Source organism: Carcharhinus amblyrhynchos, chromosome 3 (genome assembly GCF_965287045.1).
Source record: "Carcharhinus amblyrhynchos chromosome 3, sCarAmb.v2.hapA, whole genome shotgun sequence".
NCBI classification, from domain to species: Eukaryota; Metazoa; Chordata; class Chondrichthyes; order Carcharhiniformes; family Carcharhinidae; genus Carcharhinus; species Carcharhinus amblyrhynchos.
The window spans coordinates 68,561,391-68,575,992 of NC_137326.1; the positions used below are offsets into that span (position 1 = coordinate 68,561,391).

The 14,602-nt window shown below is 42.2% G+C and overlaps 1 protein-coding gene across 1 annotated transcript in view; it reads left to right on the forward strand.

The window, feature by feature from the left end:
• The window catches only part of LOC145340550 (ephrin type-B receptor 1), a 555,098-nt gene that overhangs the window by 205,495 nt on the left and 335,001 nt on the right, over nt 1–14,602 (forward strand). Inside the window, exon 3 of the mRNA XM_080185026.1 lies at nt 13,009–13,690. Coding sequence (XP_080041152.1) covers nt 13,009–13,690 — 682 coding nt within the window. The remainder of the gene's footprint in view (nt 1–13,008; nt 13,691–14,602) is intronic.

Here is a 14,602-nt window from a genome sequence, read left to right on the forward strand (position 1 = left end):
ATCAGCCTGACAATCACTTGACAGATTTCAGAGGATGGACAGCCTGCTCACAGCCTGTGCAGTAGACTCACTTTTTCCCTCCAGCCCACTGGGGAGGGGGCTTGGTCTGTGCTGTGAGGAATGCACCTCGTGGATTTAACCTGGCTAATCAACTCAAATGAATTGCAACAGAAAAAAAAACAGAATGTAGTTATGCAAATGTTCACTAGATTGGACGAGATGATTGTCTAATGATGGAGGCTGAACAAGTTGGATTCATATTCTCCAGAGTTTAAAAATGAGAGGCAACCTCATTGAAACGTACAAGCTTGTGAAGAGACTTGACAGGGTAGAGAATAAGGAGGGCAATTTCAGGGTAAGTGACTGTAAAGATGTGAATTTTGGAATTGTCTGCCTCAAAGGGTTAGGGAAGCTCCATCATTGAGTATATTCAGTGTGCAGATTGTTTGATTTTTGGTCTTTCAGGGAAATCAAAGGATTGGAATGGAGTTAAAGTCAAAGATCAGTCATGCATGGGGGAGCAGGCCATGTTGTCTACTCCTGTTCCTATCCCTTATCTGTTTTTGTTAACAGGCACACATTCTGAAAGAGCGAGAACCTTGAGCGAGATTTTCCATTCAACCCGCCATGGGTTTCACAGCGGCAGAGGGCAGTTCACCATTGGCTGGTGGTCGGATCTTCTGGTCTCACCATTACCAACAGAGTTTCCTGTTGAATGCACCCCTCGTTCCCAGGAAACTCGTGGCGGGGGTGCACTGTCAGAATGACCAGAAGATCCTGCTGATGTGAACAGCTGGAAAATCCTGTCCATTATCCACACTTGGTGGAGTAAAGGGTTAACATCAGAGGCATACATGGATGGCTAATGTCAGGTCAAGTAAGAAAGACTTGGAAGGTAAAGATCCAACTTTGTGTAGTGGTCCAATTGTATAACTATTTGCCATAAATAAAAAAAAACTGGTTTTGGGCAATAACAGATTCAAGCAGCATACATTGTGGAAAATAAACAATCCCCAAACTCCCATCTAGATTCTGACCACATAACAAAACACACACACACACAAATGACAAAAATGGTGAGAGAATCAACTAATACTAAGCAGATTAACTTTCTCGAGAAAGAAATTAGAGAACAGGAGGAGGCCATTCAAACCCTAAACCTGTTCTATAATTAAATTGTATAATGGCTTCTCAGGATCTTCAATCCATTGACCCATCTTGACTCTATCTCTTAACCAAAATTGATCCATCTCCATTTTGAAATTTTCAATCCAACCTCAATTGCCTTTTAGGGAAAGAGAGATCCATTTTTCTGCTAGCTTTCGTGTAAGGAGGTGATTCCTGATCTTGGCTCCTGAAAACCTAGCTCTAATTTTAAGACTATATCTCTTAATCTAGACACCTCTCTCTCTCTCTCCCCCCCCCCCCCCCCCATCAAAGGATATAGATTTTCACCATCTGTTGCATGAATTTCTTTCATCATCTTTAATGGTTTAGTATCTGGTCGGTGAGACTTCAGGATATTGAGATAAATGTAGACAAAAATAATGAAATGTCCTTTGGAATGCTACTGTCCTACAGGGAAATGCCAGGTAAAGAAGCAACAGGCTAGAGATGTGGCAATGGAGATACACTCTCTGTGGCTTGGTTTGATTACCTCTGTGACTCTGGGAGTATTTACACATCGTTTAATCTCGGGGGACTAAGTAGTTTTGGAGCCGATTTAATGTCAGCACAAGTGGTATGCAGCCTTTGGAAGTGACAGATTTGATGTCCTTCTCCGGTTCCACACTTTTTATGTTCCATACCTTTTAAAACTGGGCTTTTAACTCGGAATCTGAATGTTTGGCATTCCTCCGGTCAGCTCCTGTTTCACAAACTAGTGGCAGATTCATTGAGGAGATTACAACTCACTCAAAACCCATTCAATTTTGTGAGATGAAAACTGGGCTCGTAGATTTGGTGGAGGAGCCAACCCCTCCATTCTGATCAGAAAAGGACGAAAGGCTTGCCTCTAGGTAGCAACTTTGAAGACTTCAGAACAGCTCAGAATGTTTTAACAGCCGGTGAAATATTTTTAAAATGCAGTGACTTTTGTAATGGAGAACACTTGGAGCCATTTTGTGCACAGCAAACTCCCACACAGTGTAACATTAGAGAATTTATGTTTTATTGATGTTGGTTGAGAGGAAATATTCACCAGGCACTGGAATAACTTAAGTGCAAAAGTAAAATACTGCACATGCTGGAAATTTGAAATAAAAACAGAAAATACTGGAAACATCCAGTAAGTCAGGCAGCATCTGTGAAGAGAGAAACATGGAATGAATGATTCAGATCACTAACCAGTCATCAATGGGATAATGCCCCTAGTCATCTGCCAATTCTTGGCACTTTTTTTTGATGTCTGTCTGAGAGAGTAGATGTGGGCCCCTTTGTTTATCTTACCCAAATAAGCTAAACAAATCTTATTGTTTATAAGATTTGTTATAATCTTATAACAATGGGGAAAATGGGGACAGGGTAGGAGAGTATCTTCGTGGAAACTTCCTGTGGACACAGGTTACTCAATCAGTCACGGCACGGTGGCATAGTGGTTAGCACTGCTGCCTCACAGTGCCAGGGATCCAGATTCAATTCCTGACTCGCTCACTGTCTGTGTAGAGTTTGCACATTCTCCCCATGTTTGTGTGGGTTTCCTCCAGGTGCTCCAGTTTCCTCCCACAGTCCAAAGAAGTGCAGATTAGGTGGATTGGCCATGCTAAATTGCCCCTTAGTGTCAGGGGGATTTGCAAGGTAACTGTGTGGGGTTACAGGATAGGGCCTGGGTAGGATTGTAGTTGGTACAGATTCTGGTCTCCTTCTGTACTGGAGGGATTCTATGATTCTATGGTAATGTTTGAAAAGACTGGCTCAGCAGAAGAAACAGCTTGAATTTAATCCAGTGAAAAGTGAGGCTTTACATTGACCCAGGCTGAAAGCTAAATCACAAAAGGCTGAGTGTTGGAAATTGAGTTGGCATGAAGCTAAATTGGTTAATGCCATATTCATTTGAATTGATCAAGGGGCTGAGGCTCAAGGCTTTAATGTTGATCCAGCCTTTAAAGTGAACCCAAAGCTCCATCTCAACCAGAGTGCTGTTGTAATAACTGGAGGCGACTCATTATGACTCCAACAACAAAAAGGGTTTTTAAACAATGGCTGGAATTCTCTGGCCCCGCTGCAATGAATGGAGATTTGACTGAATACCAAATTCTCCATCCTTACGTGCAGTGGTGATATGGTGGGAACTGCTGGAGAATTCTGGCTTATGATAATTATTTACACTCTCAAGGTCTGACAGAACCATTGCACAGGCCTGCTGTCTTCTCCACCTTGGCTCCGACGGAACTCCTCCCAGTCACGAGGAGTTGCAGTTCCCACCGTATCACCACTGCATGTAAGGATGGAGAATTTGGTATTCAGTCAAATCTCCATTCATTGCAGTGCGACTAGAGAATCCCACCGATGGGAAATGGCTGGAGAATTCCAGCCATAGTTTAAAAACCCTTTTTGTTGTTTTGTTGCTCACGATTGGCTTGGTTTCTTGCACCTCCACCCAATAGGGCCTGGTCCAATCAAGTGGCTTGCAAAAGAACGTCCCTGAAAGTGGCCCACATTACCACAGCTGACATATTCAATGTGATTGTGATTCACTTTGGTTTTTCTGAAGGTTTATTCTTTACACCCTGTTATTGTCTAATTGTTTCCACCTCTCAGTGTCTGCCATGACTTGGTTGGTAGCACTCTTACCATTGGGTCAGATGGTTCTGTGTTAAAGCCACACCCCAAGACTGGAGCTCAAAAATCGAAGCTGACCCTCCAGTTCAGTTCCTAAGGAGCACTGCTCTGTTGGAGGTGCAATCTTTTGGATCTTAAACTGTCAAGTGGATGTAAAAGAGACCATAGCAGTATTTTGAGGAAAAGCACAGGAGTTCTACCTAGTGTTTTGGCCAATATTGATGCCTCAATCAACATAAGTGGTCAGCATCACATTGCTGTTTGTGGGAGCTTACAGTACGCATATTGGCTGCTGATTTCCAGCATTTAAATAGTGACTACCCTTCAAATGTACTTCATACAGCTTTTAGAAATGGCATAATGATGCTATATATCTTCGGACAGGTTGCCTTAAATGAGTAAAAAAATGTAAAACTTTTTGAAATGTTCTATGAGGAAAAACAATAGCTGTCAAAATCCAGTGACTGACTATCCGTCTATCACCATGCAGTCTCGGCAAGTGCAGGCACTGTTACCCGTTGCTCTCTTGTCATTATTGTCTTTTATCTTGTACCAATTAAAATGTAAAATACTGTGATTAGGATGCTTTCAACTCACTTACATTCCATTAATGTTCCCTTCCATGGGCTGATCCAGAAAATGCAGAAAAAATATACTGGACCATAATTTGCTGTCAAAATAATGAAGAGGCTAATGGCACACAGTTAGTAGTATGAAAACGCTGGCGTAACTAACGTAGAAATCCAAAAGTTGCTGACCAAGATGCACTGTTCTGCCATTAGTTTCGTGAAAATGGCAGCTTGCTGCCTGGAATAAAATTATTGCATTTGCATCTTGAATTTGAGCTAATTTTGCTAAGAGAAAGTTAATTGTCATTTATCTTAACCTAAGCACTCTTTAACTGTTAGTGGCACCAAAAGTATGGACTCTCATTCCTTCAGGCAGCAATTGTTTTTGGAGATTTCAATAAGGAAAATGCAATTTTGCTTTACCTTGTCATTCTCTTTTTTTCTCTGTCACACTCCAATATTTATTTTGGTCTCTTTATTCCTCTATCTGTCTATGATTTGACATAGAATTCACCCACTCTAATTTATTAACCATGTTATTTATTAACAAGGCTTCAGACTGGTTAAGGAGAAACATAAGTCACCTGTCCAGTTCATGTAGCTGCCTAATTTCCTTCGCTGCGCAGTTACTAGTTTGCACTTGTGACAAAATATTGTTGTGTTTAAAAGACAAGGTCAGGCCAAATTAATATTGTCCTGGGCATCAAACTGTTAACTGGAATAAAAAAATACAATAATACATTGAACATTAATGTTCCCTTCCATGGGCTGATCCAGAAAATGCAGAAAAAATATATTGGACTAATTTGCTGTCCAAAGATTGGCAGGTTAGGTGGATTGGCCGTGCTAAATTGCCCATAATGTGAGGGAGATTGAAAGGTAAATATGCAAGGTTACAGGAATAGGGCCTGGGTGGAATTGTGGTTGGTGCAGACGCGATGGGCCAAATGGCCTCCATCTACACTGTAGGGATTCTATGATTAGTTAAGAAAAGTTACCTGCCAAATATTAACCAAAAATTACAAAATCTGTGATTTTGCAAAATTGTTGTAACCTTTTTCCACCTGCTCCTTTAGATCAGAGCATTAACCAGCTTCTCTTTAACATCTTTTTATTCTGGGACAGATTGCAATCCAAACATCAGCAACTTTCATCGGCTAGAGATCTCATTAACATATGTAATTAGGCTCCCTGTCCAAATGAGCTGAACTGAAATGCAGTGGCACATTGACAGTGGACAGTAGGATGGTATGCAGGATCATCAAGAGCTGAGCAAAGGAACTCAGTGTACAATTCCTCGATCCTCGCTTGTATAGATACACTTGGCAGTTCAGGTTACTGAGACATAAGGGAGCCTAACTGTATAATTCTATCAACCATAGTTGACATTAACCAAATGACCCTGACAACTGGCGATTTGATGAACAATGCAGGAAGGGGTGGACTTTGTGCCAGCAGACAGGAGCTGGCACCCTGGACTTATTTAGGAAGCTGCTGCAGTGGGAATATGACAGATGTGAGATTTGGCAAGATCCACCCATGCCTAAACGTTCTTTGCACACTAAATGCTGATGAGTTACAATGTAAAGATGGTTGATACTAGAAATACTCAGCAGCTGAGAGTTATCAACCAGAAACCATGGGCAGGATTGTCCACACATCTGTGTGTGTGTTTTGCAGCGGTGGAGGTGGCCCACCATTGACCGGCGGCACAATCTTCTGGTCCTGCCATTGTCAACGGGATTTGCCATTGAATGCACCCCTTGCTTGGTTTCACTCTTCACAGATGCTGCCTGACCTGCTGAGCTTTTCCTGCTTTCCAGTTCTTATTTCAGACTTCCAACATCTGCAGTATTTTGCTCATGTGATGTGGGTCATTTGATATATTGCAATCATAGCTTGCTGAGGAGGATTCCTAAAGCTCTTTAACATTAGGGTTTTCACATGTCATTATGTTGTAGACTGATATAGATTGATTACCATGTTTGATGCATTTGAACAGAAGCTATACTAGTAGAATAAAATAATGTAGGATGGAGGAGGCTCATGTGGAGTATAAGCACTGGGGTAATCCATACAAGCTGAGCAACTTTTCTGTGCAGTACCCTCAATGTAATTAAATAATGAATCAACTATCCCATTATCATAGTATCATGTGACTACCAGGATGGTCAAAATAGAAAGATCTTGGTTTTTTTAATCCAACAATTCCTTTGTTGCTATTTAATTGTTGACCACACTTCACTAAGTAATTCCACCAACGAATAATTGCAATTAAATTTCTCCATCAAACAATCGATGATTAAGTGCTAACCAGTAGATGATTACAGCCAACAGCTTCCGCTTTATCACACTGTTATAGTTAAAACTTTGCTTAAAATAAGAAACAACACTTAACCTGTAACAGATTCTTCCGCTTCACATTCCTTAGTCTACTTGTAATTGTGAAGGTTGCATGAATAATACAATTAATTACATTGAACTTTGATTAATTCACTTGGTGTGAGTCAAACAGTGGAAATGAACAGTTTGTCTGTGACCTCAGTACAAATATGAATTAATAGGGTCAGCATTTTATAGGGAATTAATTTGAAAAAAAATTGCACAGTGGAAGACATTTTGGTTTTATACATAAGCTGGACTCAAATTGCCTTCTCAATGAGGGAGCTGTCAACGCTGCTAATGAATTAATTTTCAAAATCAGTATAATTTTATTGCAAAATCCCAGGATTAACCTACTGACGAAGCAATCTTAATTATCCGTGAGTTCAGTTGGGATTCAATTAAACCTGAAGCTACTGAGAGATGATTTCAGAGCACCTGTAGGTTGTTCCTGCAGCCTGGGCTTCATTTTGAATTTATCAAACATTTCCTCACAATATAAGTGCCTGCCTGCTTTAATTTTTCCACTAAATTGAGAACTGACTAACAATGAGTTGAACTGGCAGTAGCAGAAGACAGCAGGCATTGCATTTGCTTTTTCCTGAAACTGGCCAAATCTCCAGGTGGAAGTGAATTCATTGGCTTAAGCTGTCAGGTCATTGTGGGAGCTGAGCAGTGGGGATTGTCTGGGTTGGTTGGTGATGTGACAGCACTCAAACTGGTGCCTCAATGCATTTGCGTAATCATTGCAATTGGATAGGGACACAAAGCACATTATTAGTGAGGGTGAAAGATTCAACAGTGACAAGGAATAATGAAAAGTTTATGCCACAACAGGGCAACATGAGGCCCAATGCTGATTGTCTAAGGATAATTAATCACAGAACAATCAACCGATATTCAGAAAGTGGTTACAAAGAAATCACAGCAGTTACAAAACAAATCAATTCTATAGCTAATACATTCTTACCATTCTGCCTTCTCTGATGCCAACCACAATATACCATATATAGGTATATACAGGTATACCAACATACCATTTTTGTTAATGACACTATCCTCAGGATTTGCCAGTCAGACATCTCCCAGAAACTTAGGTAGATTGAGTTGCTGATTTGAATTTTACAGAGAAGAATGAAATAAGGTACAAAAATGGCCTCAACTCAAAAATGGAATTGTTTCACCTTCCTCCAGAAGCTGTTTTATAAATCGTGTTGTTCACTGTGAACTTACAGCCTGAAATGAAAAAAGTGTAATTAATAAATAAGAAACTCCAACAGCAAGTAAGAGTAACAACCCTCCCACCTCACACCATGCCATCCATACGACCCTCCCACCACATAGCACTTCCCATAGACCCCAATCTCTCCGCACCCTAGCAAAAGCCCCAAACTCTCCTGCCCCTGCAAAAGCTCCTGACCTCCCACACCCCTGCAACAGCTTCCCAGTGTCTCCCTCACCCCTCCAACACCCCCAAACTTACTATTTCACCTCTGTATCGAATCAGTGGGCCTTTCAAAAGTGCCAGAACCACTAAACTGCTTGAAGGTTAGAAGCAGCAGCGCACCACCTCTGTGAAATTGACTTGACAGACCAGCTTTATAAAAATTCAGCCTGAAGCTTCCAATCTTTTTATAAGTCTGTTTCCCAAGTCTGCAGTTCTGCCACTGACAGTTCAGACTGGGGGACATCATGAGACTTCATTTAGAGTAAACAACCATTCTCCCATCTTAGCCTCAGGCTCTGGTGTTTGGAACAAGCTTCATCTCCCTGTTTTGAGCCCTGAACAATATAATGTTGGTTTGAGGGGTAAATATTGATCTGCACAGCCAGATAACCTCCCTGCTCTTTTTCAGAATGGTGATATGGAATCATTTATATGTTCAGCTGAGCGAGCGTAGAATCCCTACAGTGCAGAAGGAGGCCATTTGGCCCATCAAGTCTGCACCGACAACAATCCCACCTAGGCCCTATCCCCATAACCCTACATATTTATCCCACTAATCTCTCTAACATACACATCCCGAGACACTAAGGGGCAATTTAGCATGGCCAATGGACTGTGGGAGGAAACCTATGCAGCCACGGGGAGAACATGCAAACTCCACACAGGCAGTGACAAGCCGGGAAATGAACCAAGTCGCTGGAGCTGTGCAGCAGCAGTGCTAGCCATTGTGCCACTGTGCCACAGATGGGGTCTCGGTTTAAGAGATGGCACCTCCAAGAGTGCAACACTCTCTTGGTGCTACACTGAGTGTGTCAGCTGGATTATGTGCTCAAGTCTCTGGAGAGGCAGCTGCACATCTTCCCTCAAGTGTCCCTCCTTCAAACAGAGGAGGAGAAAACATGAGTATAGGTCTTCTGGGGACAATAAAACTGCTTTCTGTGCTTGTTTCAACCTGGAAAGGTTTCACATTATCTGTTTATGTAACAAGGATTACAATGACTTCTTCGCATGGAATACTCAGGAGGATGGAGTTTATGACAATAAACATATGTTTCAACGAAATAGTTCAAGATTCACTAAATGCCACTGATTTGCCAGACAATTATCCTCCCTCCTAAAATGTTGGCGTAGTCTATATCTTTTGTACAGATGTCATTAAAACAAAATTAGCTTCCATATATTTTCCTCAGCATTTGAAAAGCAGTGCTTATTGATTTGAGGCAAATTAACATTAATTGCCTGCTGAAAACAAACAGTTCAATTGCAAGGCAAATAAATAAATAAAAGATTGTGCCGGCTGCAAACTCCATGATTAATTCCATTATGTGGATGAGAAAAGACACTCCTGTTGGAACAGCCCGCAGCATAATTCCTTGTTAGGTCGTAAAAATCACATTAATGCTTGCAAACGATATGTTTGGAGTGCGATTATTGCAGTCATTGCAGGAATAAACTTTAAGTGGAGCCAGATAATGTTTCTTAATGAGTGGGTAGCCAATGAGTGATGTTAGTTATCACCTGCTAACCAGATTGGAATATATCCAAATATCCGATTGCAGAGCTGGGGATTATTTTGTGATAGGCGAAGGTGATAAGCAATGATTGACTAGCTGCTGCTCAGTATTTTATTCTCACAGCTACAGTTAATGCGAGGAATGTAAAAGGAGCAAGAGGTTCTCACTTGAACCTTCAAAAGTTAGCTCAGAAACCCCACTCCTGTTAAGGACTTACTTCAGCATATTAAATACTCTATTATGTTCTCTAATCCTCTCTCTGTTCTCCCTAACTCCCTCTTCAACTCCCCCAACCTCTCTCATTCCATACCTCTTTTTGTTCCTAAAACTTCCTTCATACCCATAAGTGAAAAATGGATTAAGGCTGTGACTCTGTATTGAAGGTTGTGACTCTCTGATATTATTCCAGATCCTGGAATTGATTCTGGATTCTTTAAACACTGAACCCAGAATTGCTGACTGAATGAGACAGATGTTTGACTTTTGACCGAGGTTAAAAGTCTCACAAAAGTCTCACTGCTGCCTCACAGTGACAGGGACCTGGGTTTAGTTCGGGCGTTGGATTCCTGCGTTTGTGTGCAATTTATGTGTTCTCCCTGTGTCTGTGTGGGTATCCTCCGGGTGCTCCGGTTTCCTCCCACAGTCCAGGTTGGGTGGATTGTCCATGGTAAATGCATAGGGTTGGTTACAAATTGGTTGGGGGGGTAGGGAGCTGGGGAAGATACTTGCTTAGAAGAGCCCAACAATTAGCTATTGGGAAGCAAGAGAGTGTCAGTTTGGCTCAGTTGGTAGCACTCTTGCCTCTGAACATGAAGATCATGGGTTCAATCCCATTTCTTGCACTTGATGATTCTCCTTCAATACAGTTCCCCACAATTATCAGTGTTCAAAAATGCAGCAGCATCAGAACCTCCAGGTATCCTAAAGATTAATCCAATGGACACTCCTGTCAACCAGCTAGGAGAAAAGTCATATGAATATTTGTGTTTTTAAAAATATTTTGTTTGGGCTTTTTTGTTTTTTATTTGTAAAGATATTGTAGTTTGAAGGAGGAAAATGCAGAAACTTGGAGATAGGAGATCACTCATGTTGCAACCATCTTTACCATGGACCAGAATGTTCACACTAACTGAAAATCAAAATCTTGTGGATGCTGGAAATCTGAAATAAAATGCATGTGTGGAGGCAAGGGTTTAGGAGCGAGATTTTCTGTCCTCCTCTCAGTTTTTCTCGGCGGCAGGATGCAGCATGCCATTCACTGGCAATGGGACTCTCTGGTCCCTCTGTTGTCAATGGGAATTCCTACTGAAGCCAGCCCACATTACTGGGGAACCCGAGACAGGGGGTTTGCTGCTGGTGGGACCAGAGAATCCCATCGATGTGAATGGCCAGAAAATTCCGATCAATACTTCACAGTCTTTCTTCTGAACTTGACAGTTTGACAATTTTAGACCCTAATCTCTGTGACTTTTTGTTTTCTCTTCTTTGCTCATTTTGACTTTTCTCTTATTTTAATTCAGCCAGCTGCACACCAGCTCCATTTTTTGCTCCATCGCCATTCCCTTTGGCCCTGTGGGCTAACTTTTTCCGCCATTCAAGCTCTACTGCTTTTCAGCCAATCACAGATATGTTCCTGACCTACATATCCCTTGCTCAAGACCGATCACATTTCTCACCTTTGCCAGCTCATGCACAGGCTCAAATATGAACTGTGTTTCTCTCCTCGACTGTTGTCGTAACCTGCTGAGTATTCCCAGTATTCTCTCGTTGTCACTCAACTTGTCCATGTGAATCATAGAAATTATAGAATCATAGAAACTCTACAGTTCAGAGGAGGCCATTTGGCCCATCGAGCCTGCATTGACCACTATCCCACTCAGGCCCTAACCCCATATCCCTACATATTTTACCCACTAATCCCTCGAACCTACACATCTCAGGACACTAAGGGACAATTTTTTAGCATGGTCAGTCAACCTAACCCGCACAACTTTGGACTGTGGGAGGAAACCAGAGCACCCGAAGTAAACACACGCAGACACAAGGAGAATGTGCAAACTCCACACAGGCAGTGACCCAAGCTGGGAATCGAGCCCAGTTCCCTGGAGCTGTGAAGCAGCAGTGCTAACGACTGTGCTACCATGCTGCCCAGATATATATGTGCTATAACCAGGTTTCAGGAGAGTGAATGCAATGTGCACTTGCTAGCGTAAGCTTCAAGCCTGAGGTTATCTGGACATTTTAATTCCAAAACTTCTGTTGAAAGCCACTTGTCCAGTTCTCACTCTGCCCTATTTCTGTAAAATTCCAGCCCTGCAGCCATCCAAAATATCTGCTATTTTCCAATTCTGGCTTCCTGTGTATCTTTATTTATTCACTCGTGGGACATGGTGTCGCTGTCTGGCCAGCATTTATTGTCCATCCCTAGTTGAGAGTCAACCACATTGCTGTGACTGTGAAGTCACATGCAGGCCAGACCAGGTAAGGTTGGCAGGTTTCCTTCCCTAAAGGACATTAGTGAACCAGATGGGTTTTTCCGACAATTGACAATGGTTTCACAGTCATCTGTAGATTCGTAATTCCAGACTTTTTTTTTAATTGAATTCAAATTCCACCATCTGCCACGGCAGCATTCAAATTCAGGTCTCCAGAACATTAGCTGTGCTTCCTGGATTAATGGTCTAATGATAAAAGCACTAGGCCATTGCCTCCCCGTTTCGCTGATTTTAATCTATCCATGGTTAGTAGTTGTGCCTTCAACCACCTTGGCCCGAAGCACTGAAGTGTCTTCCTTAAATCTGCTTTCCATCTCTTTTCTCCTTAAAGGCATTCCCTAAAACTCGTCTCTTTTATCAACCTTTTGGTCACCAGTCTCTGTATCTCGATATCCAGCAAAGTGCTAAATTTTGTTAGCACTCCTATGAAATGTTTTAATATATTAAAGATAATATATAAATACAATTTGTTTTCTAATTTTGGAGACGGCAGGAAAGTTCCAAATTGCTAAGAAACCTCGTTGTCCCTGCCAGAAATCAGGTGGACTGGTTCCAAGTCAAACATGTTCTTTCTGAAAAGGAAATCGAATAGTAAGAATCACCCTCTAAAGAAAGATCTGATTTCAACTTTCTTATGGAACATTCTCTATCTTAAAGTGGTCTCGATGAAAAAGGGTGAGACTTTTGAGAAAAGGTTTTGTCTGTGTCTCAATGCAGAATAATTTACATTAGTTGTGTAGACATGAGGAAGCTTTAAACCTGACCATAACAATGTTGACTTGGTGACATCCGCTGTTGTCTTTTTTTTAATTTCCTTACAGTGGGAAGAGGTGAGCGGCTATGATGAAAACCTCAATACCATCCGTACCTACCAGGTCTGCAATGTCTTCGAGTCCAATCAAAATAACTGGCTGTGGACCACTTTTGTCAACCGCAAAGGTGCCCAGCGTATTTACGTGGAGATGAGGTTTACTGTACGTGACTGCAGCAGTATACCTAATGTCCCAGGCTCCTGCAAAGAAACATTCAATTTGTATTATTATGAGACTGACTCTGGTCTGACCGTCCAAGGGGCAGCACTGTGGGCTGAGATGCCGTACCTCAAGGTGGACACCATTGCCGCGGATGAGAGCTTCTCCCAGGTGGACTTTGGTGGCAGGCTGATGAAGGTTAACACTGAGATCCGCAGCTTTGGACCTCTGAGCAAGAATGGTTTTTATCTGGCCTTTCAGGACTATGGCGCCTGCATGTCCCTGCTCTCCGTCCGGGTCTTTTTCAAGAAGTGCCCAAGAGTCATTCAGAACTTTGCCACCTTTGCTGAGACCATGACGGGCACAGAGAGCACCTCACTGGTCATCGCCAAGGGCACCTGTGTACCGAACGCTGAAGAGGTCGATGTGCCCATCAAACTCTACTGTAACGGTGATGGAGAATGGATGGTGCCCATAGGGAGCTGCACCTGCAAGGCAGGCTACGAGCCAGAAAAGGCTATGGCATGCAGAGGTAAGGCTATAACATGTGTGTATGAGACAGTGGGGATAGCTGCCAACATTGACACATCCCTTCCTTTTCCAAATTTTGTCTGCTCCCTTTTGCTGTTTTGTCACTTTGTTCATTTGTTATATGATCTGATGGGGAAAAAGGTCATTTAACTGCTGCTTTCTTTTGACAATAACCATCCTCTTATTTAGCAAGGAAGCCAGGTGAACTGGGAGAAGGGCAGAACCACAGTGCTCTCAATAAGGTCTTAAGGATGGTACCCTTCTTCCCACGCTCCCCCCCTCCCCCCCAGACTAACAATAGATGTAATGTATATGTTACGTCCATTCTTAGTTTGCCCTGTGGCTCATACTACACCATTACTATAGCATGTGTCTCACTATGGGACACTACCATGTGGTAAATAATACAGCTATACATCTGACCACAGCATGTTACATAGAAACAGTAAAACCTGGAAAAAGTGCATAGAAAGACAAAATGTTCATTTATATAGGGATCCCAAATAGGGCTGGATTTTTCACCACCACACTTCCCAAATCCACAAGCCCAGCCAGGAGGGCATTGTGAAGTATGACAGGTTCACCAGCTGCCCACCCATCCCTGACCCAGTCTCCATATTGTAATAGGCAAACAGGTGCTGAAGTCAGCTACACACCCGTCATAATGGAATAACAAAATAATGGGCGATTTGAGTGGTTAAGAAGCCAATTGATCCAAATATTTTGCTGCCCTTGCCATAATACAGTTTGCAGGTACAGGCAGGTGAGAGAGAAAAGGCCATTTTTGTTTAAGAAAGCTGGTTAAAAGGTAGAAAGGAAGTGGGGTACATCATTCCGAAGGTATCCTCTCTGCATGCCCTTATCACTCCCTGACCATTACCTCCAGTCTATTCTTGCCAGGATTCATGTTCTC